This window comes from Lepus europaeus, chromosome 10, assembly GCF_033115175.1.
Source record: "Lepus europaeus isolate LE1 chromosome 10, mLepTim1.pri, whole genome shotgun sequence".
Lineage (NCBI taxonomy): Eukaryota > Metazoa > Chordata > Mammalia > Lagomorpha > Leporidae > Lepus > Lepus europaeus.
Genome location: NC_084836.1, coordinates 76,477,834 through 76,501,133, shown reverse-complemented (window position 1 = coordinate 76,501,133; position 23,300 = coordinate 76,477,834). Strand labels below are relative to the sequence as shown.

General features: G+C 54.6%; 1 protein-coding gene across 1 annotated transcript in view; it reads right to left on the bottom strand.

Moving 5' to 3' along the window:
- Window positions 1-1,238: 1,238 nt before the first annotated feature.
- Window positions 1,239-23,300, bottom strand: part of ACSS1 (acyl-CoA synthetase short chain family member 1) — a 55,382-nt gene continuing 33,320 nt past the window's right edge. The window contains exons 3-14 of the mRNA XM_062203780.1: window positions 22,549-22,748; window positions 18,031-18,206; window positions 17,514-17,666; window positions 13,662-13,809; window positions 12,137-12,274; window positions 9,051-9,143; window positions 8,149-8,261; window positions 7,838-7,964; window positions 7,084-7,211; window positions 6,875-6,938; window positions 3,787-3,905; window positions 1,239-2,825 (exon numbers count right to left, since the gene is read on the bottom strand). Coding sequence (XP_062059764.1) covers window positions 2,646-2,825; window positions 3,787-3,905; window positions 6,875-6,938; window positions 7,084-7,211; window positions 7,838-7,964; window positions 8,149-8,261; window positions 9,051-9,143; window positions 12,137-12,274; window positions 13,662-13,809; window positions 17,514-17,666; window positions 18,031-18,206; window positions 22,549-22,748 — 1,639 coding nt within the window. The 3' untranslated portion in view covers window positions 1,239-2,645. The remainder of the gene's footprint in view (window positions 2,826-3,786; window positions 3,906-6,874; window positions 6,939-7,083; window positions 7,212-7,837; window positions 7,965-8,148; window positions 8,262-9,050; window positions 9,144-12,136; window positions 12,275-13,661; window positions 13,810-17,513; window positions 17,667-18,030; window positions 18,207-22,548; window positions 22,749-23,300) is intronic.

The following is a 23,300-nucleotide window of genomic DNA, read 5'->3' as shown; positions in this document are numbered from 1 at the left end:
AGGGAGACCGGGTCTCCCTTGCAGGTGCTGACTCCAGCCTTGCAGATTCTGCCTCTCATAGCACAACTCAGGACATTCTTCCACTGAAGGCTCTGCCCCTCGGTTCAGGGAAGGCAGCAGGAAGCCTCACCTGCCCACAGCCAGTGCAAGGTGCCATGGGTGCAGACTCTGCCTCTCGGGTGCTGAGCTTGAAGCAGCTTCTGGCTGCCCAAAATCGAGTTGCTTCCACACTTCCTCTACTCTAGACCAGCACTGCCCACCAGGCCCCTCTGTGATGGGGCTGCTCTTAGCCGGCTTGCCCAGTCATACCCACATGACTCCATTTGCAATGTGGCTACTATAACCAAGGAACCAAATTGTTAGTTGATTTCATTTAATTTTAGCTAAGTGCCTAGTGTATTGCATAGTATCTTAAGCCAGACAGAAATTGACCAGGTAACAGCTTAAGAGAGGTGAGGTGTTAGTGTGCATTTCCTCCTGTAAGGTGGATTCTGGGGCCTGCGCTGTGGTGCAGAGGGTTAAGCCAGCACCTGTGACGCTGGCATCCCATATGGGTGCCTGTTCCTGTCCCGGCTGCTCCACTTCCAATCCAGCTATCTGCTAATGGCCTTGGAAAGCAGCAGAGGATGGCCCAAGTGCTTGGGCCCCTGCCACCCATGTCGGGGACCCAGATGGGGAGTTCCAGGCTCCTGGCTTCAGTCTGGTCCAGGCCTGGCTGTTGCAGCCATTTGGGGAGTGAACCAATGGGTGGAAGATCTCCCCCTCTTTGTAACTCTGCCTATCAAATAAATAAATGAATTTTCAAAAAAGAAAAGAAGTGGGTTCTGTTTAAGCGTTCTCTTTTGAGTGACTAGGTCTCTTACAGTTCTGCCACTCAGATTATATTCAGCAAAAAGGACGGCAGCAGGATATGTGTTTAGCCTAGCAATAAAGACATCAGTTAAGATGTCCACATTCCATACTGGAGCACCAGGGTTCAATTCCTGGCTCCAGATACTGTTTCCAGCTTCCTGCTTATTCAAGTGGCAGTGCTGATGGCTCAAGTAATCGGGTTCCTGTTAACCACCTAGGAGACCTGGATTGAGTTTCTGGCTCTTGGCTTCGGTTTGGCACATGGTAGACATTCTGGGGACTAAATCAACAGATGGGATCTCGCTCTGTGTGTTGTCTGTTTCTTTAAAAAATATATAAAATAAAAGGGAACAGCTCCAAGCAAAAGCACCAGCAGACACACAGGGTGAATAAAATAAAGCTTTATTTGAACTCCTCTACAGGCAGCTCTCAGACCTGCACTGCTGTCTACATTGTCAGCAATGTGGAAACCAAAGCCATTTCATAAATAGCACCACAACCACAGTCCACCAAGCCCGGTGCATGGCTCTTTGTGGCTAATGCTAATGAGACCACAGCTCAGTACGTGTGCGTTGTACAGCCAGTGCCACACTTGGTTGTCCCAGGCCCACTCACTTGTTTACCCAAGAGGCCAGCACATCTGTGGTAGGTGTTTAGCACCCCAGATACCCCGTGAACACCTACCCAGCCGTAAGGCGCTATGAGGCACAGTTAAGGGGGGGTGGGGACTTTCCCTGCCCTCTAGGACCCAGTTCATGGGGTTACCTCCGCCTGTCACCACTGTAGGCACTTAGGGACCTCAAGATTTCCATAATGGTGCTCATGTTCAGAGGACTTAAGGCACATCAAAAGGAAGAGCGAGAAAGGGAGAGACTCGATTCAGAGCTGCGATCACAGGCGGAAGGGCAGGCAGGGTACACAGGGGCCCACTTCCAACCTGCCGAGTGCAATCGCAAGGCTCTGGAATCTTCCCTGAGTGACCCTGCTGAGTTGGAGCATGCTCGCCTCCTGCCACGGGGCATCCAGGGGAGAGAAAACTCTCTCCACTCACAGCTTAGAGACACACAACATGACCAGGGGGTACAGCTGAAGGTGAGCAGGTGCACCAGCCATTAGGGGCGAGTTCCATTACAAGGTGAACTGGGAGACACCCCCGCCCCCCACTGCCCGTAGGCACACAGCAGGCAGCAGGCTCAGAGGTTCTCAGGGCAGCAAACATCTCCAATTCTGATTTCTGAACGTGCTGACCCTAACTGGACGTGCACTCTGACACTCACGGAACTGCCCCATCAGTGGTGTGGGGGGGGGGGGGCAAAGCAGGGGGATTTCCATCAAATGGTGTCACAATGAGTGTGCACAGGCAAATCACACATTACACGTGAGTGCTTCCACACCATTGTCCTAACATATACAATATAAAAGATGAAATCTCTGCCTTGCACATCTAAAAACAGCCGGTGAGAACATGGTTGCTTCTGTTCTAAGCTGTGTGAGCAGACACACTTTAATCAGGCTTCCTCTGTCCCCACGCTGCTCCAAGAGGGCAGGGGACAGAGGGGACGGGGAAACTTTCCCTCCGAGAAACTAAATGCGGACCAGGGGACAAAGTCTACTCAGGTCTGACAGTGCCCCTCCAGGGGCCTCACTGCTGCAAGCCCCTCAGCAGGAAGAAAGGGGCCTCAGCTGGGTTTCACATTAGGGTGGAGTGGGCTATGGGCTGGGACAGGTGGAGCCGCATCAGGGCAGGGAGGGGCTCAGGTTCGGCCTTGGCCCGGCGGCCGCGGTGCACTGTCTCACTTGGCGGCCGCCTGCCTCTCTTTGTACTTCTGGTAGGTGCTCATGATCTCCATGATGACGCCGGGGTCCTCCAGGGTGGTGGTGTCCCCCAGATCCTGCACCGTGCCCGTGACGATCTTCCTCAGCAGTCGCCGCATGACTTTTCCAGAGCGTGTCTTGGGGAGCCGTTTCACCACCTGGCAAGAAAAGGGGTGGCGCTGGAGCGCGGTGTGCCCCACAGCATGGGGGAGGGGGGCAAGCCTAAGGCTGAAATCAGCCCCAAGGCAGGATCCGCAGTGAGGCAGGCTTTGTAGAAGCTTCCCCACCCCCACCCCCGGCGGGGGGTCGGGGAACCTGCTCCAGCCGCTGCACCTCACACTGACACCTGCTGGCTCAGGCAGCAACAGAGCAACGGACCTGCAGAGCGCCTCCTCTCCAACCCCTGGCCTGGGACCTGTCGGCTTTGTCTTACACAAGAAGTGTAAGAGCTAGAGATACACTTTGTCTTACTGGGCATCTGCACATTTAACATTCAGCATTTTCGAACCACCAGCGACCTTTCCACGCAGATGGCAATGCCGGAATAGCCACGTATGGGTTACATGCACCTAAAATCTCCAGCCACAAGGCTGCTGGCTGCACTCTTACAATGCCAAGTGAAGCTCCATCCCTTCCTTCCTAGACAACCACCACCTCCAAACCCCGCAGCCACTGGGAGGGGAGGAGACATTAATCAAGGAAGGAATGGAAAAGCTACAGGTGGTCCAGTTCTTGTCCTGGAACTGACTGCCCCGGGGTTGGGTGTCTGAAGGTTTACCCTTGCAGACACCAGAAGCCGTGTATGGTGCTGGAAAACTCCGGTACTTTCCACGTCTCTCTACTGACAATCCCTATTCCAGTAACCAGCCCTCTGCCAGAGCACAAGAGCATCTCACCCTGCCCAAAACTGTCTCCCAAACAGGACATGTGTGAACCCTGGAAGCCACAGCTCCTCCCTCTCCTGCCGTCCTCCCTCACCACCCAGGGAAACCCCAGCAGTCATTCTGATGTTGGCTGGGAAGTTCACAGGGTCACGTGAGAGTCTGGGCGGGTGAGTGTGCACTCTTCAGAAGAGTAGCCACCATCCCAGCTGACCAAGCTGAGGCGGGGGACCCTCACCAGAATGTGATCGGGTACGGCGTATTTGGCGATTTTCGTGGCCACAGCTGACTTGAGCTCATTCACTACCACATCCGTGTCACCGCTGTCATCTTTCATCACGACGAAGGCAAACGCAGCTGGAGGGAAAGCGGAGGTTCGGGCTGGGTTAGTTAGATCACCAAATACCTCCCAGGGCACAGGGTTTTATACAAGCCACCAGAGAAGGCCAAAAAGGGCTTCTTCTGAGTGGCACATGGGTGGCACTGGGGCAGCTGCTGTCTTTCCCTGTCGCCCTAACGACGCAGGGTTGGTTTCATGCTGCGTGGCAGTGATGGGAACGGCTCGTGGTGCGTGTGTGCAGCGCTTGGCACCACAGCTCTCCCTTGCATGGAGGCTGCTGGGGTGGCCTGGGGCTCCCAGCTCGAGCTGTTTCCTCATCTGTGCAAGAAGCCCTGACACGGCTGACAGGAGCTTACACAAGACGGTGTGTGCGCGTGCACACACAGCCGGGGGGCCCTGGCCTCGGCAGGGGCAACACCGTGGCCACTGGCCACCCGGGCTGTGTTAAGGTTAAATGAATGAAGACTGTACTCTCAGCTGCACCAGCTGCATGGCAAGTACTGCTCAGCGCCCCCTGGGGGAAGGGGGCTGCAGGTGTAGAGCAGACCCCCGCTGGCTGGTTTTCTGCACAAAAACCAGCCCTGGTGGGTCCCACTTCAGCATGGGATCTAATTTCCTTGTCCTCTGGGTGACGACCTCTTGCGCCAGTGCCGTTCCTACCCTCAGCGTGTCCTTCCCCTCCGACCTGCCACGTGCCTTTTCCTCACGAACAAGCTTTCTATTTATGTCAACCTCCTGACTTTCATTTGTCTGTTTACTCCTGCACCGGTTCCCGCTGCCCTAACTCGTTCCCCGGCACACCTCGCCGCAGGCACTGAGGGGTCTCCTCACCCACACTCTGTTACCCATGCCCCCCCTCTCCCCGTCCCTCCCATGTGCTGGCTCCGTGTCCCCAGCACCCAGAACCATGCCTGGAGTGTAGCAGGTGCTCGACAAACACTTGTTAAGTGTGTCAATGAACAACTGTTTCCCGAACAAGCTTCTGTCTGCACAGACCAAGAGCCTCCGCCTGAAGAGCCATTCCCCACCTCCACCTGGTCCCTCAAGATCCAGCAGCCACCTGGGCAGCCTTCCCGGCTCTGTTGATGAATCTGCTGTGGCTGTGGCACCAGCCGTGCAGGCACCCCTGCTTCCCTCACCTCATGAGGCTGAGAGATCTTTGCAGGAAAGGGCCACAGTTTTGTCACCCTGGTAGCTGAGAAGGGCCTGGAAAGGAGTCTGGACTAATGAGTGCTGGGCGCAGAGGTGGAGGGAGGGCCCTCTGCGTGGGGAGAGGAGCTGGTGAGGAGTAGGAGGTGGCCAGCAAGACCCAACATCCGGGGGCATGGAAGAGACATGAGCCTGGCCAGAGGTGCCAGGGCTGGCAGGACCCGGGTCCCAATCAAAATGGACTTGCTTAGTCCAAGTGCAACACGGAGGGAGTGGGGACAAAGACACAACAGGGCTCACAGGTGGCTTCAGGGCCTGCCAGAAGCTACTCACCGGTTACCACCTAATTACAAGACAGAGATACTCCAGTTTGTTAGAAATCAGGAAAAGGCCTGTGACCCGCCTCCTGATAACACAAGCTCCTCCCCGCTGCCAGATGGACGTTACAGGGCCTGGCAATACCAGGCTTGCTCAGGAGGTAGGAAGGGCTGCTCAGAGCTGCTGGTGCGCTTGCAGCCAGGACTCGTGTCTGCGAGACCCCTGTGCAGACCGAAAGGTGCTCATAGCAGAGACCCCCCGACCCCAGCACTGCCCGCAAGCCTAGGCTCTGACCCCAACACAGCCCCCTGAGCGTCAAGCTGGCCTGGGACAGGCAGCAGCTCTAACACGCTACACATTTTGTTTAATCTGCATTCCAATCCGCCAACTTTGATCTTGTGTGTCCTTTCTGGGGCGCATCGAGTGGCTAGAGAGCCCCAAGAACAGGTAGATTACACCTGGGGTGGCAGCACTGGGCGCATGGGGCTCAGACACACGCTGGACTCCCTAACCCTAGAGACACCTAGACCTCAGAGCTGTGAAATGCAGGGGCCCCACCAGCAGGACCCAGATCCCTGCCAGTGTGAGGAGCACTGTGTGGGGCACAGGCTACACTCTCATCCCCACCCTTTCCCCTCCCCAGGATGACAGCCCCTCCCCCACCCCAGCCTCCCATTGACAAAGGGACAGCAGCCTCATCAGCATGTGTCAGGGCGGCTGAAAACGCTGTTTGCCAAAGTGCTTCAATAAACTCCATGTTGTAGAGCAGGTCACTCTGAAGTCAGCGCTTGTGACAGGAACAGAACGGTGGCACCCGAGCATGGCAAAGGAAGCCGGGGAAGTCTGGGACGGGCTGTGACACAGGATGTCATCCCCCCGGAAAAGGGCGCCCAGCCCCGGGCCACCAGGCGAAACAGCAGAGGCTGGTCTGCCTGGCAGTGCCCTGGCATGGAGCCCATATGTGTCTGAGTCACCCTGGGCCAGGCCAGTGTGGCCGCTCTGCCTCTGGCTTTACGCCGTTGGTGTTTCTGCCCACTGCAGACCTGGCTTGGCAAATCCAGCAGAGTCGGGGACAGACTGCGTCCTATTTTGCATACAGATGCGCAGTGCAAATCAAATTTCCCTCAAAAGCATCCCACAGAAACCAAAGGCCAGTCCCAGGGCACCCCCTCCCCCATGTGCAGGACTGGAGGCCTCAGAGCCGCTGGCTCGGGCACTGTGCCCAAACCGTGAGCAGGAAGACCAGTGTGTGGCCGGATGTTCAGTTACAAACTCTCTGTAATGGTGCACGGTGTCCCCTGGGGGAGGACATGCCCCCCAGCTCAGCCGGGAGCCAAGTAGGTCATGGCTCTGTACAGATGAGCATCCTTGAAGGGCGCCAGTGCCGGGGCATCTGGGAACTCTGACTACCATGTGTGCTGCTCAGCTTCCTTGCCCACAGTCTCCACTTGAGCAGGAGGCAGGCCAACAGCGTGCCCTGCGTGAACCCTGATCTCCCCGGGGGTCTGCAGCCACTCACCTTCTCCTTTGATGTCGTGGGGGTAGCCGATGACAGCGGTTTCTGGCACTGCAGGGTGGTCCGCCTGTGCAGATGCAGAACGAAACAGGAGACTATAGCACAGCATAGCAGGGGAGCTGGAGGTGGCTCAGGGCACAAACTCCCACCACCACCCAAAGGCACCTGCACGGAGGCATAGGAGCAACAGGGAAGGCACGGGCTGAGCTCACCATGGCATCCTCGATCTCGGCGGTACCCAGCCGGTGGCCGCTGATGTTGATGACGTCATCCATGCGCCCCGTGATCTGGTAGTAGCCACCCTCAGTTCGGTATGCCCCGTCTCCAGTGAAGTAGTAACCTGCACACAACCAGGGACTCAGCGCCAGGAATGCTGGAGCAGGCCCCATCTTCCTCGAGGGATGGGGGAACCCACATGCTGGCTCCACCTGCCCACCCTGGTGCCCGCTGGCCCTCCTCGTAACCCCATCGCAGGTGCTGCCGCAGGGGTGCTGTGTGGCCCTGTCCCAGAATACTGATGGCAAATGTCCAGCAAGCAGCAGACAAGTGAGCAGCACATTCGAGAAGCTTCCAGAAAATGGTGACTTTGCACTCACAAGCGTGACACTGAGAGCTATGACTTCCAACAAGGCAGAGAAGATGGCCTCCCTTTAAACTGACAACCAGGGACCGCAGCACCCGGGGACAAAACAAAAAATGCCAACTAGAAGCGAGTCCAGGCTTTGGGACAGCTCTCTGAAGCAGTCGGTTTGGTCTAACAGGAAGCCTGCCACGGGCCGGCTGGGCTGTGCGCTCAGAGGGGGCTCCACCCTCACACCCGGGGGCCCCACACAGGGCCCCACAGTGGAGCTGAGATAAGGAAAGTCAGGGAACAGTGCCTGTTCCTGCCAGCTCTGCCACCCTGCCCTGGACTGCCAGAGACGTGGATGGCTTTCTGGGCACACGGGACGGCTGCAGGAGGCTCACCTGGGAACGCCCTGAAGTAGGCGTCCACGAATCGGCCGTGGTCGCCATAGATGGTCCTGGCCATGCCTGGCCAGGCCTGGGAGATGCACAGGGCCCCGGAGACGTCGCCGCCCTCCACAATGTTGCCCTGCCAACCCAAGAGACATGAGTGGGACAAGGGCGGGAGACTGACATGCCTGCCCCATGGCAGGTGCCCACACCAGACCTTGGGCAGGTGAGCAACAAAGGTGGGAGGAGCCAGGAAGGAGGTGGGTGGGCAAGGGAGCTCGGTCCCAGGGAGCCCCTCCCACCACTCCCACCCCCCCACACACCTTCTCATCCATGAGAACGGGGAGGATGCCGAAAAAGGGCCTCATGGCCATGCCGGGCAGGATCTCCGCCCCTTCTTCTGAGGGGCGCGGCGCGATGCAGATGCCACCCGTCTCTGCAGGGTGGGGACAGGGAGGGGAGGAAGAAACAGGAGATTGAGCCGGGCGCTGGCCAGTGCGTTTCTCCAAGACTGGGCCATTGTCGTCAGAGGGCACGGGACACGCCGCGGAAGGGGCCGAGCCCGCCTACTTACACAGAAAGGTGGAGGAGGAAAAGAACTGCTCCTGGGCCAGACAGGGCCCGTGCAACACAGACCCAACCATGCAAAGAGAGGCCCCCGAGTCCCGTGCTCACGTGCTAGCCTCTAGCAGCCTGCGTGGAAACGTCCTGTGAGACACGGGTGCCCTCACGAGACCTCCGAGAGCTACCCCACGGCAGCAGTGGCAGCATCAGCAGTGGGCTCGTGTCCCCAGACATTTCAGGCCATCCCAGGAGACGGGCCAGAACCAAACCCCACAGGCAAAAAAAAAAAAAAAAAAAAAAACCTCCTCTTCCCACTCAAAGAGAAATGTGGGCTCATGGTCCCTGCCACAATAGACCTCCCCTTCATCAGATGCACCTGTGTCCAGAAGGTGCCCCAAAGAAAAGTGTGCACGGACACAGTAGACCACCTTGGGGGTATCGTCCCATTCCAAAGATGCTCAGAGAAGTGACCACCCATGGTCTCACCGCGGGAAAGAGCAGCCATGCAGCTCTGAGCATTCTCATCTGACAGCCCCGCTGAACTGAAGCGATTTAGTGTCTATTCAGTGGCACTCACTTCTGAGAGCCCCAGCCCCACACTACCCCTGCAGCTTCCCCAGGCCCACTCCTCTTCTCCTTCCTCCTCCCTGGGGGCTCTCACCTGTCTGCCACCAAGTGTCCACCAGCGTACACCTGCTGTCCCCCACTACTTTGTGGAGCCACTCCCAGGCCTCGTTGTTGATAGGCTCTCCAACTGAAACCACATGAAAAAGGAAGACATTAATAGATCTCAAATATGCCTGAAACCAAAGAGAAATGGATTTTTAAGGGGAAAACTGCATGTAGTTCCCTTAAAGGACAGTAGTACAAGGAGACTCAAAAAAACAATGAGATACACTGTGTTTGTGGTCATCAAAGAAATAGATTACACGGCAATATTTTCACCATTAAAGGGTCAAAAGTTAAAAGTCAGCAAGAGGGGGCCGGCGCCATGGCATAGGAGGTGAAGCCACCGCCTGCAGTGCCAATATCCCAAATGGATGCCGGTTCGAGTCCCAGCTGCTTCACTTCCGATCCAGCTCTCTGCTATGGCCTGGGAAAGCAGTAAAAGATGGCCCAGGTCCTTGGGCCCCTGCACCCATGTGGGAGGCCCAGAAGAAGCTCCTGGCTCCTGGCTTCGGATCAGTACAGCTCCAGCCGTTGCGGCCATCTGGGGAGTGAACAAGTGGATGGAAGACTTCTCTCTCTGCCTCTCTTCTCTCTTTGTAACTCTACCTTTCAAATAAATACATAAATCTTTAAAAAAATTATATATTAAAAAAGTCAGTAAGCATTTGGTAGAAAACAGGTATTCCATACACGGTAGCTGTGTAATTAATTTGGAGGAGCAATTTGCACATCTCTCTTTTAAGATGTATTCATATATTTTGAAAGTCAGAGTTATAAAAAGAGAAGCAGAGACAGAGACAGAAAGAGAGAAAGAGGGATCTTTCATCCGCTGGTTCACTCCCCAAATGGCCCTTAACAGCCAGAACTGGGCCAGGCAGAAGCCAGGAGCCAGGAGTTTCCTCCAGGTCCCCCAGGTGGGTACAGGAGTCCAAGCACTTGGGCCATTCCCTGCTGCTTTCCCAGGTCATCAGCAGGAAGCTAGATCGAAAGCAGAGCAGCCGGGACTCGAACCAGCACCCATATAGGATGCCAGAGTCACAGGTGGTGGCTTAACCCACTGCGCCACAGCACCAGCCCCATGAAATCTCACTGAATGTTTAAAAGTGAAGACATCAAACACAACTACAACTGTTTGGAGCAGACTCTACTAAAGCTAGATCTACAAGGGTACTTCAAAAAGTTTGTGAGAAATGAATTTGAAAGATAAATTTATTTTGATATAAAAAAACTGGAAATCCATGCATAGCCTATCATGCCTTTTCTTTATGTTTTTCATATATGTTTCACTTATGACCCAAAAAGCTGACTCCTGGCCTAGACTTAGTCTCCAGACATGAGTGCAGGATCCCCACCTACAAGATGGGCACAGCAACCCTGCTCATAACTTCTGGAAACCCCAACACTGCCCCTCAGGCATAGAATGGCTAAGTAAACTGTGGTACGTTCACACAGTGGGATTGCACACAGCACTGGAAATAAGCAGACCACTGATGCCCCACAACACACGGACGCGACGGAGTCACATCACTGGGTGAGGAAGCAGCACACGCCACGGTCCCATCCCAGCCAGAGGGTGGGAGCCTGCTGAGGACCAAGACTCTCCAGAGCTTAATCTGAGCAGTGGCTTCCAAAAGCGCCCTTGGAAAAAAAGTGCAGAAACTACTTTTCATAATAATGGAAAATGTACATTATGAAAAACTACACAAGTTTTTGTTTTTTTTTTTTTAATTTTTTTTGACAGGCAGAGTGGACAGTGAGAGAGAGAGACAGAGAGAAAGGTCTTCCTTTTTGCCGTTGGTTCACCCTCCAATGGCCGCCGCGGCTGGCATGCTGCGGCCGGCGCACCGCGCTGATCCGATGGCAGGAGCCAGGTGCTTCTCCTGGTCTCCCATGTGGGTGCAGGGCCCAAGCACTTGGGCCATCCTCCACTGCACTCCCGGGCCATAGCAGAGAGCTGGCCTGGAAGAGGGGCAACCGGGACAGGATTGGTGCCCCGACCGGGACTAGAACCCGGTGTGCCGGCGCCGCAAGGCGGAGGATTAGCCTAGTGAGCCGCGGCGCCGGCCGAAAAACTACACAAGTTTTAAAAAAGTTTGCAACAAAGCAAACTCATACTTTTAATTCCATTTTTCTGTGAATTTTAAAAGTACTCTTAGCTTTTTTTTTTTTTTTTTGACAGGAAGAGTGGACAGAGAGAGAGAGAGAGACAGAGAGAAAGGTCTTCCTTTGCCGTTGGTTCACCCTCCAATGGCCACTGCGGCCAGCACCGCGCTGATCTGAAGCCAGGAGCCAGGTGCTTCTCCTGGTCTCCAATGCGGGTGCAGATGCCCAAACACTCAGGCCATCCTCCACTACTCTCCTGGGCCACAGCAGAGAGCTGGCCTGGAAGAGGGGCAACCGGGACAGAATCTGGCGCCTCAACCGGGATTAGAACCCGGTGTGCCGGCGCCGCAGGTGGAGCATTAGCCTATTGAGCTGCAGCGCCGGCCGGCTTTTGTTTTCTAATTAATTTTTATTTATTTGAAAGGCAGAGTGACAAGGAGAAAGGGAGAGACAGAGATCTTCCATCCACTGGTTCATTCCCCTCAACTGGCCACAACAGCTCAGAACTCCATCCAGGTTCCCATGGGGGTAGCGGGGCACAAGCACTTGGGTCATCTTCTGCTGCTTTCCTAAGCACATTAGTAGGGAGATGGATGGAAGTAGAGCAGCCAAGATTCAAATCAGCACTCAGATATGGGATGCCGGCGCTGCAGGAGGTGGCTTAACCCACTGTACCACAGTGCTAGTCCCTTCAAGCACCCTTGTTTGTAGGCCTGTAAGCAAGTGTTGCTCAAGCTGAACACTTGGCTTTGTGCATTTCACTAGGTATTATGCTTCAATAGAGAAAAAAGTGCTTGTGCCTGGGAACCCTCTGACCCGGCTCCTCGGGGGTCTCCCGCTGTAATTAGGCGCCCACGCAGCACTGGCACTTAGCCAGCACTCACTCCGCCCAAACACCCGCCCACCCACTGCCTGCCTCTCACTTGAAACCACACACAGTCCAGCATACTTCCTGGCAGGGGCCCAGCCGCTCACCTGACCCCAGTGTGCGCAGCGAGGAGCGGTCATACTTCTTCACCCAGGCATCGCCGTGTTTCAGCAACAACCGGACGGCCGTGGGTGCGCCGTAGAACTGATTGATCTTTAACCTCTGCACTGTCTCCCAGTACCGACCTGCAAACAGGCCCAAACGCTTGGTCAGTGGGCCAGCTATTTGAAACCTATGTGGGGAAAAGCCCATGCCACTGAGTGCAGGGCTGGGCGTGGAGTCTTCCCCCTCCTCCCACCGACTCCTGCCAGGACTCCCAGGCCACAGGCACATATGGGAACAGCATGCATGGGTCTTGCACAGCTGCGTCCACATGTGAACTAGCAGGGAATGAGTTCAAAGGAATGAGTTCAAAGGAATGAATTCACTGTGAGTTCTCAAAAAAAAAAAAAAAAAAAAAAAAAGGACTATCTTTAATTTGAGGAGCAGAGAGAGAAAAGAGACAGTTCCCACTCATAGGTTCATGCCCTCCATGCCCACAACACCAGCCTGGGGCCAGGAACTCAATCTGGGGCTCCCGCACAAAATATAGGGGCTCCATCACTTGAGCCATCACTGCTGCCTCCCAGGGTCTGCACCAGTAGGAAACTGGAGTCAGGAGCTGGAGCCGGGAATCGAACCCAGGGACTCCCAAGTGTGGGATGTTGACATCTTGACCACTAGGCTAAACAGCCTGCTCCAGCTGTGACTTTTCACAACGACATAGAACTTGGGCCCAGCTGCACTTAAGATGGTTTCTAAAAGGAAGGCTGGTGCTCCCCCAAGTTACTTGGCAAACGCCCCAGGATCAGGGCCACAAACCCAGCACACACACACACCCCTGACTCCTATAAACCCGCAGAGCCCCACCATTCCCTCCACACAGGACCCTGAGTTCCTGGGGGCTGGGGTGACCTGAGACCACATCTGAGCCACATCCTGAATCTCCAGCTTTGCCCCTGCACCTTCTCCCTGGAGCACATCCAGCCCCACTCCGAACGCACATGGCAGGCTGTGCGGTGGAATTCTGGGACAAGGGCCTCAGGACAGAGACACTGTGACTCAGTTGCTGAGAACAGATGTTTGGGGAACCGTGCTTTGCGGGAGGAGAACACCCAAGAGAGCGAGACATGGCCATGCTCTCAGAGTGAGCTCACTCCATCATGGGCAGGTCCAGGCTATGTACAGCGCGGTCGGACAGGTCTGGGGAGCCGGGCAGCTGGCCTGGGCTCTGACAAAGGGCTTGCTCTGGTCAGGTGGCCATAGAGGCAAGAGGGGCAATGCTAAGGCAGGCAGCTCAAGTGAGAGAGACTGACATGCCAGAGTCTTGAGATGCCTTCCGGCTCCAAATCAGCCTTCCTTCCATCCCTCGTCTCACCTTCCTGCAGGCATGGATCCCAGTTCCCAGCCACTGGCAGGGCTCACGGCCAGCAGCTCTGGTGTCCACTTGGCATCTGGCCACCAGGACCATAAGGATCCCAGCCTCCACCCTCTGTGAACCCCTTCTCAACCCTCCAAGGTCCTGTGCCTCACCAGCATCAGGATAAACTGGAGTGCTCTCAAAAAGGACGCTGGTGGCTCCATTGCAGAGCGGACCATACACTACGTAGCTGTGTCCAGTGATCCAGCCGATGTCGGCCACGCAGCCAAAGACGTCACCTGGCTGGTAGTCAAACACGAGCTGCAGACACAGGAGGGAGGGGGCCGTCAGGAGCTTGTCCCTCAACACACACGCACATACACACAAAAGACACACATACATACACACACTCACAATCACACATGCACGCACACACACACACACCGTGTTCCCACCCATCACTAGGACACGGCCGTGCATGCTGAGGGGTCTCTGACCTACGATGCAGCTCCTCGGGCCACCAGCGGCAGCAAGAGTGAGCAGCACCATGACAGGAGGACAGCGCTGCGGGTGCACACGGCAACAGCATGAGCCTCACAGACAGGACCGCAAGAGACCAGAAGTAAGCATAGGTGCTGTGCCCCGTGAGCCCCTGCAGAGCAGCCCAAAGCCTAACAGAGCTGACCCACGAGCACAGGGTGCCCTGGGGACAGCGGCGAGGGGCATGCGAGAGCCTCCCAGAGCTGTAAATGTCCCATGTCCTGATCCTGGTGCCCAGGAACAAAACTTCCATCTTGGTGTGGTTAAGACATGAGCACCTTTCTGCCCTATGCCACGATTTCCAAATACTTTAAAAACTAAGAAACGAAAAGCCAAAAAGGCATCACCAGCTTGAAGAGCGTGAAGGAGGCGCAACACCTGCATCTCCGGCATTCTTGTCAAAGGCTCTGCCCACAGCCTGACACAATCTCACGATCCAGCTGCTGTGTTCAGGAAACAGCAGACAGAGGGACACTGGCACAAGCCGGATTCCAGCACACCAGGGACAAATGGCAGGAGCCACAACAGACAAAGTCTGAGGAAATCCAAAGGATGAAGGAGAACCCACAGGTCATACAAGACTTGAAAGACATAAAAAACTTTCAGTTTACTTTATTTTTTTTAACAGATGTACTTATTTATTGGAAAAGCAAAGTTACAGAAAGAAAGGAAAAGAGAGAGAGAGAGAGAGATCATCCATGTGCTGGTTCACTCCCCAAATGGCCACAACAGCCAGGGCTAGGCCAAGCTGAAGCCAGGAGTCAGGAGCTTCATCCAGGTCTCCCACATGGGTGCAGGGGCCCAGGCACTTGGGCCATCTTCTGCTGCTTTCTCAGGCGCATTGGCAGGGAGCTGAATTGGAAGTGGAGCAGGCAAGGCTCGAACCAGGCACCCATATGGGATGATGGTATCGTAGGCAGCAGCTTAACCACTTAGCCATAATGCTGGCCCCCAAATTTTTGTTTTAAAAAGACTAAGCTTTACTGTCCAGGGCTGCACTTTTGGGCAACAAGACTATAAAAAGGAAGACAGAGGGCTGGTGCTGTGGCTTAGTAGGCTAAGCCTCCACCTGCAGCGCCAGGACCCCATATGGGCGCTGGTTCCTGTTCAGGCTGCTCCTCTTCTGACCCAGCTCTCTGCTTATGGCCTGGGAAGGCAGCAGAGGATGGCCCAAGCGCTTGGGCCCCTGCAACCACATGGGAGACCTGGAGGAAGCACCTGGCTCCTGGCTTTGGATCTGCTCAACTCTGGCCATTGCAGCCATTTGGGGAGTGAACCAGCGGACAGAAGACCTTTCTCTCTGTATCTCCCTCTATCTATAATTCTACCTCTCAAATAAATAAATAAATAAAATCTTTAAAAAAAAAAAGGAAGACACAGGGAAGTGACAAGTCAGAGTACAGAGGAGGGAGTTATGGTCAGACGGCTGCAGAAGGGGCTTCTACGAGGCTGATGGTATAGTGGCCTTTGCTTTCTGATGATTCATCATACCACACTTTTGACAGCGATGGTTTCTGGGCAAAAGGACTCCCTAAGAGTGTCCAGGCAGTGCAGGGGGCTATGAGCACAGCTGTGGCTCAAGGTGGAGGAAGGAGCACACTTGGCTTTCTGCAGGTCAGTCGGGGCACCCACATCCCAGAGCCCCACAGCATGCAGGAGCTGGAAGGACCGTTAATACCAGCTGGACCCAAACTACTCTCTGCAGTTCTGGGAGTGAGAGCCGGGCCTGGGGCCAACCTCCAAAGGGCCTGGCAGCTACACAGTACCCAGACCCCACTTCCACTCCCGCACCCCATTCAGAGCCAACTGTCCTTTTCCCTGAAGGAGTCAACAGAGGCCCCTCCCCTGCACATGCACACACACATGTACACGCTCATGAGACATGACTGCTTACCCGATGCATCCACACCCACCCAACACGCATGTACACACAAACATGCACACACATGGGCACCGGCACACATACACACACATGCACATGAGCACACACACTAAGATCCCAGCAACTGGGATCAGGGCACCGACAAGATGCTGTACCAGGTACCTGGCACACACCCTCCCCTGAGCCGCAAGGCAGCCCCTGGCATGGGACTGCCAAGCCCACCACACAGCTACTGATATGGAGACTGGCAGAGCTTAAACAGCTGCACAAGCTAAACCAGTCACTTCTAGGGCACCTCACTGGGGGAGCCCACACTTTGACCCAAACGCTCCTCTTCCTCTGCGTTACTTTCACGGGAAAGAACAGCCAGAACACAGCAGGTCTCATTGCTGCCTGATTTCTGCTGCATCTCAGGCCTCCCCAGAGTCCATGGCCCGAGCGCCACACTGGCATGTAGGGCGCCCTCAACACCAAGTGGCTGAGAAGACACACCCTTGCCTTTCCAGGAGAATGGACGCACCACACAACCCACTGATCTCAGCAACAGGCAGACCCACCTGGAGCTAAGGAGGGATGGGGCTTCCCCGGTGGGAAGACTGAGAGGTCTAGAAGGGGTCACGACTTACTCAAGGTGACCCGCACCTTGGTAACTGGGTCCAGCCCAGCTCACAGTCAGCTCAGCTGGCCCTGCACCATGCCTGCCTCACCATCAACATCTTAAGTGCTGGGTGTGTGCGAGTGGACACCACTCAGAGGCTATGCACGGGCAAGGACACCAGCTCCCACTTCATCTCTCTGGGGAGCCACCTTGCCTTACTCTCTTTCCCAGGGGCTCACCTCCCACATGACTCAGACTGGCCCACCCCACCCCAGACCACAGTGACCACGTCAGAGTCGGGCCCTGGATCCCAACTCAGCCGAGATTTTGCTGGTTCTCTCTGCCCCTTCGTCCAGCCCAGCTAAGGAACAGAAGCCTGGGTGGGAGTGGCCTGCGAAGCTGAAGATGGCCAAAGCAGGGGGAGATGCCACCAATGGGGACAACATAGGGCCCTGAACCGAGGGCCTGGACTCCAAGGCCCCTCAAAGCCAGTCTGCTTCCTTCTCTGCTGGCATAGCTGGCACAGAGTATGCCTTTTGCAACAGACAATTCAGGCCACAGATGGTGCCCCAAGCTCAACTACAGCAACACAGCCACAAAAAATACACTTTTGACCTCTTTAATGGAGTAAGAGACCCACAAAATCACAAGTGCCTGTGCCCAGGGCAACGGAATGTAGCCCGTGGGTCAGCAACATCGGCTGGAAAGTCAGAGCTCGCTGGGGCCCCTTTCTGCAGGCTGCAAGCAGGCAGAGGGGCTGTGGGGCAGCTGAGCTTCGGTTCAGGACCTGGGACTCTTCCCATATGCACCTGCTCCATGGCCTCAGTGTCAAGGCTCACAGTGGCCCTGCTCGGTAACCTGCTATGAGGAAGCGCTGCCTGCACACCCCTGTGGGCGGAATTCTGGGGGCAGTGGGAGTCCCCTCCCCAAACACAGCCCTGCCCAGCCGCACATGGAGCCAAACCAGGGAGCACAGTGCCACCCGCCCTCAGCCCACCGCTCTACCTTGTGCGTCAGGGCAGCGTACAGCAGGTAGCCGGCCTGCGTGTGCACGAGCCCCTTGGGCATGCCGGTGCTTCCGGAGGTGTACAGCATGAACAGCATGTCCTCGCTGCCCATGCTCTCTGGGGCACACACAGGGGCCTCGTTGGCCATTTCCTGCAAGGAGGAAGAAACAGCCAGTCCAGGGCCCTCATCCTCTTCCCTCCACCTGACCTCCCAGGCAACACTGCTCAGCTGCTGCTCAGCACCGGGGATACAGTGTCCACCTCCCCAGGTTCACTTCCAACACAGAGAAGACACGGAATAAAAGGATGGGTCCGATCACTCCCGCGGCATGAAGGGTCCCCATGCGCTTGTGGAATTTGAATACTATCTTCCCAACCAAGATATAAACCCATCAGATACCATGGGAGGGGACCCTGGGGACCTCTGGGGAGCCCAGACTGAGAAACCCCAGACCTAGTCAACCCCATAATAAACTCTCTTCCTCAAGCTGTACAAAAAGCGGGTTCAAACCCACCTGCTCGAGGTGGACATCCAGGTGCCCCATGTCGACCTTGCTGTCCGTCCTGTGAGCCACCAGGACGTGCTGGACGGTCGGGCACTGCTTCACGGCTTCATCCACTATCTTCTTCAGCTCCACCACGCGTCCTCCCCGGAGTCCTTGGTTGAAGGTGATGACCACCTTGCACTTGGCTGCCGGAGACAACACAGACCCTGTCTGACCGGCCTCCTCCCCTGCCCCTCACGCCTGCTCTCGGAGGACCCAGCCAGGCTCAGGCTCGTGCAAGGGACACCTGAGTTCCCACGGCCAACCAAGGTAGAGGCTGAGGGTAGGGATGAAGGACAGACACACACCAGGCCCCAGGGAAAGCCCAGCATGTCTGGCTCCCTCCAGGCTGGGAGACGGGGACCAGGTGAGTGACACTGCAGGGCACAGGCAGGAGCCATGTGTCCGCTGGCCTGGGAGGACTCAGCTGCACCACCCCAGCCTGAAGCAGGTGCCTGCATCTCTGCTCGTTGCTTTGGCACCCATGACAAGGGACTACCCTCTCGGTGGCTCTCAGTACAGACGCCCTTTTAGCTCACAGCTCTGTAGCCTGGGGAGGCTCCCGGGCTCCTGAAGGCACAGTTCCCATGAAGCCAAAGTCAAGGTCAGCAGGTGGGGCTCCTGTCTAGAGGCTGCTTCTAGACCTGCTCAGTGGTCTGCAGAACGGACTCCATGTGAGACTAGAGTCCCCACATCCTTGCTGACAGCCAGGGGTCGTGCTCAGCTTCAAGAGCCACCTGCTCTAAGACCTGGCCATTTGGACACCTGGCTGCTCCCACTTCCTCCCACCACACAGGCATTAGGATGGCCGGAAGTTGCCATGAAGAAGCCCAAGGCAGTCCCGTGGAGAAGCCAGAGGAAGAGCAAGAGATGCCTGGCCAGCCCCAACTGCTCAAGTCAACCCAGCTGGTATCTCCCTGAGCCCCTGAATTCCTACCCCCACTGAATGCTGAAACAGAATAACAAAACATAGTGTTTGCAGCTGTTCTGAGCACTAAGTTTGGGAGCAGTGTGTTCCACTCCAACAGAGTTGCCCCAAGAGGACAGGATGTTGACCCAAGAGAGGACCATCAGTCCGTTTGGAGGTATTCCAGGAACCTGGAACCAGAAGAGCTAGACAGAAGGTTGAAGGGCACTGTCCTCTTAACACGAAACTCCCCAGCTTCCTCTGCTGAGGCCTTCCATGCTGGCCTGGCCCCTACCCTCCACGCTGGTTGGTTAGGAGTCCTGAGGTTCTGGGGATCGCCCCAGCACCCAGCCACTAAGTCCCCACAGCTTGTTTCAAGGACTCTTAACAGAAACACTTGGTAACCATGGCCTCGGAGTAAGAGGCAGAGGAGGCAAGCAGCCTGGTGTAACACCATCAGCATGAACTCTGATGGAAGAACCCTGGCTCTCTCACCAGCTTTGTGACTCTGGGGAAGCCACTTAACATCTCTGTGCCTCAGTTTCCTGCATCTTCAAAAAGGGGAACAGTAACCTCCCAGCAAGGAAAAGACCAGGACCTGATGGTTTCACTGGCAAATTCCACCAAATATTTAAACAACTGACACCAGTCCTTCTCAAACAATTAAAGAAAAAAGAAAAATGAAGAGGAGGGGCTACTTCCAACTTACCCTGATGTCAAAGCCACAGCAAGGATACTACAAGAAAAGAAAACCATAGACCAATACCCCGATGCACACTGATGCAAAAATCCTCAACACAAGGCTAGCAAAGTGCATCTAGCAACATATTCACAGCACTCAGCAACGAGACCAAATGGGATTGACCTCAGGAAAGCAAGGATGGTTCAACACGCAGACATCCATCAAGGTAACATACCACATTAACAACATGAAAGAAAGACCCCTACCTTAACTGATGTAGAGAAAGCATCTGACAAAATCCAGCATCTTTCATGATAAAAACATCTGCTAAACTTGAAGTAAAAAGGAACTTCCTCAGCCTGGACAGAGTACCTATGGAAATCCCTACTAACATACTCCATGATGACACTGCCCCTCTAGGACCAGAGATGAGACAAGGATGCCTGCTTTTTTCCATCCTGCAATTCAACACTGTAACAGAAGTTCCAGTCAGAGTAACTGGGCAGGAAAGATAAATTAAAGGCATCCAAGTTGGAAAGGAAGAAATAAACCAACCTCTACTCACATAGAATATACCCCTATGTGGGGAAAATCCTAAGGAATTCACACAGGAATTATTAGAGCTAATAAGTAAATCAGAGAGTCTGTGGAATAGAATAAACACTCCAGAAATGATGCCTCACTTATATAGTCAAATTATTTTCAACCAGGGTTCTAACAGCATTCCATGGAGAGGGGGAAAAAGTCTCTCCACAAATGCTGCCAGGACCCCTGGGTATCCACAGGCAAAGAACAAAACTGTACCCTTACCTCACACCCTGAACAAAAATCAACCCAACGTGAATTGAAGATCTCAATGTTAATGCTATTAAAGCTATAAACCCTTCAGAAGGAAACATAAAGCAAATCTTCATGACGCAAGATTAGTTGATGGTTTCTTAAATAATATAGAAAAAAAAAAGCTAAGAAACAAATAAATTGGCATTGAAAAGACTACTCCCAGAAAGGGAGAAAATACTAGCAAATCACATAGCTGAAAAAGGCCTAATCTCCAGAATATATAAAGAACTCTTACCATTCAATAACAAAAAGAACCACCAACTTAAAATCGGCAAAGGGCTTAAGTAGACATTTCTTTTTTTTTTTTTTTTTTTTTTTGACAGGCAGAGTGGACAGTGAGAGAGAGACAGAGAGAAAGGTCTTCCTTTTTGCTGTTGGTTCACCCTCCAATGGCCGCTGCGGCCGGCACATCGCGCTGATCCAAAGCCAGGAGCCAGGTGCTTCTCCTGGTCTCCCATGCGGGTGCAGGGCCCAAGGACTTGGGCCATCCTCCACTGCCTTCCCGGGCCATAGCAGAGAGCTGGCCTGGAAGAGGGGCAACTGGGATAGAATCCGGCGCCCCGACCAGGACTAGAACCCGGTATGCCAGCACCACAAGGTGGAGGATTAGCCTGTTAAGCCACGGCGCCAGCCTTAAGTAGACATTTCTTTAGAGACACAGAAATGACCAAGAAGCACAAGCAAAGATGCTCTATATTTTACTATTCATGGGGAAATACAAACCAGAATCAGAATGGGATAATACTCCATTCTCATTACTATGGTCATATTTTTATTTTCTAAAAAAATTTTTTTTGTGTGTGAGGATGCAGAGGAACTCTAGTCCTGACACTAATGTCGGGAATGTAAGTTGGTGCAGCTCCTTCTGAAAACAATGGTATGGTTCCTCGCTAAAGCTAAGCATGGAATTACCATGTGATCTAAAGCAGACAGCCTATCCATGAACATTCCTAACAGCAGAAAGTGGAAATGACCCAAGACCCATCAGCCAATGAGTGGGAGAACACAATGTGGTACATCCATACAGTGGGATGCTACTCAGCTTCAAAAAGAAATGGAGTGCCGACACACACTACAACGCGGATCGGCCCTGCAAATCTTATGATCAGTGAAAAATATCGAACGTGGGAGGCCACGTATTGCATCATTTCATTCATGTGAAATACCCAAAACAGACCAATTGTAGCAGTGGTTTCCAGAGACTGGGCAAAGGGGGTTACGGGGAAATAGTGCTAGATGGGAATGAGATGTCCATTGGGGTGATGGAAAGTTCTAGAATGATTACACAGCACTGTTAAAGAACTTAATGCCTAACTGTACATCTATGGATGGTGACCATGGTAACTTTTAAAGGGGGGGGGGGGTGAGGGAAACAGCAAGAGTTTGTCTAATCTAATATTTAAGGATTGACTTAGTTAGATTAAAGGCGATAGCCCTTGCAAAGTGCTTAGTACAGTGCCTGGAGAGTGGAGGGAGAAACTTGGAAAAGGGTCTGGGAACTCAGTCCGTTAGCTCTGTTCCCCATCCACAGGCAGGTCTTCTCTGAGACCCAAGAACTCTCAGTGGCCTCCAGAGTCCAGTACCTTCCACTGGAAGCCAGCTCAGGGGACTCCCTGTGGGAGACACCAGGGAGTAGGGAGCAGACTGCATGGACACAGGGCCACCATCGAGACACAGGGTCATCCCAACAGTACCCAAAGTAGAGGCTGTGACCCAGCACGGTCCAGGAGACTAACCGCATTCTAGCTGTTGACCTGCGGACCTGCCCTGTGCATCTCCAGCCCCATCTCACCTTCCATACTTTCTCCCTCCTGCCACGCCGGCAACCTCCAGGCTCCTGTAGGTGTTACGCCCCTCCCACCACCCGGACTGTCCTGTACCTCACCAGGCTCAGCTCACAGAACAAATGTTCAGCCGTGTGCCTGTCCCTGACAGCATGTATCATTTGCATGCAAGACTTTTTATCAGTGATGGCCAGGCTCCCGGAATCAAGGGCCAGGGACTCGGGTTCCCGGTCCCCATCCGCCCCTCAACACACACACATACATTCCATGCTTACCATCATTGATCCTCCCAGCCAAGGACTCTGCACTGAAGCCAGCAAAGACCACAGTGTGGACGGCTCCAATCCGGGCACAAGCCAGCATGGCCGCCACAGCTGTCGGAGACACAGGCATGTAGATAGCCACACGGTCCCCCCGGCGGACTCCATAGCGCTTCAGTGTGTTGGCCAGGCGGCACGTGGTCTCCAGCAGCTCCCTGTGGCACAAAGTGAAAGCCATCCATCAGCTGGGGGCAGTACCACTGGACGCCTGCACTCACTGCCCACAGCCAGAACGCCAGTCCCTGCCACCCGGCAGGTTGTTTTCCATTAGAAAATGCGCTTTATGTTGGCAGATTGGTACTGGTGGAGCATCACGGTCACATTGCTGCAAGGCAGGACCCGTGTCCATTTAGGCCAAGGCTTTAAGGTCGAAGCACAGACCACACTCCCATCCAGAAAGGAAGCTCTCCTACGTCAGGCACTCAGAGGAGCAGAGGCAGGCCAGGGGAACCCTGTTAGGGCCGACTCCACTGAGCCAGAACAGACATCATCCGGGCATCTCCAAGCTGGCACTGCCAGTCTGTAACACACAGAACTCGCTAGGCACGAGGCAACAGCCGGGCATCTGCCGCTCTGACCACGTGGCGTGCATGCCCCGCCCCCTCCTCAGCTCATAGGCCCACAGCCAAGTCCTGAAGGCCAATCCGAGGACGTCATCTCTCCAGGCGAGCTGATTGGCTCTGGGCTGACACATGACCCGTGCAGCC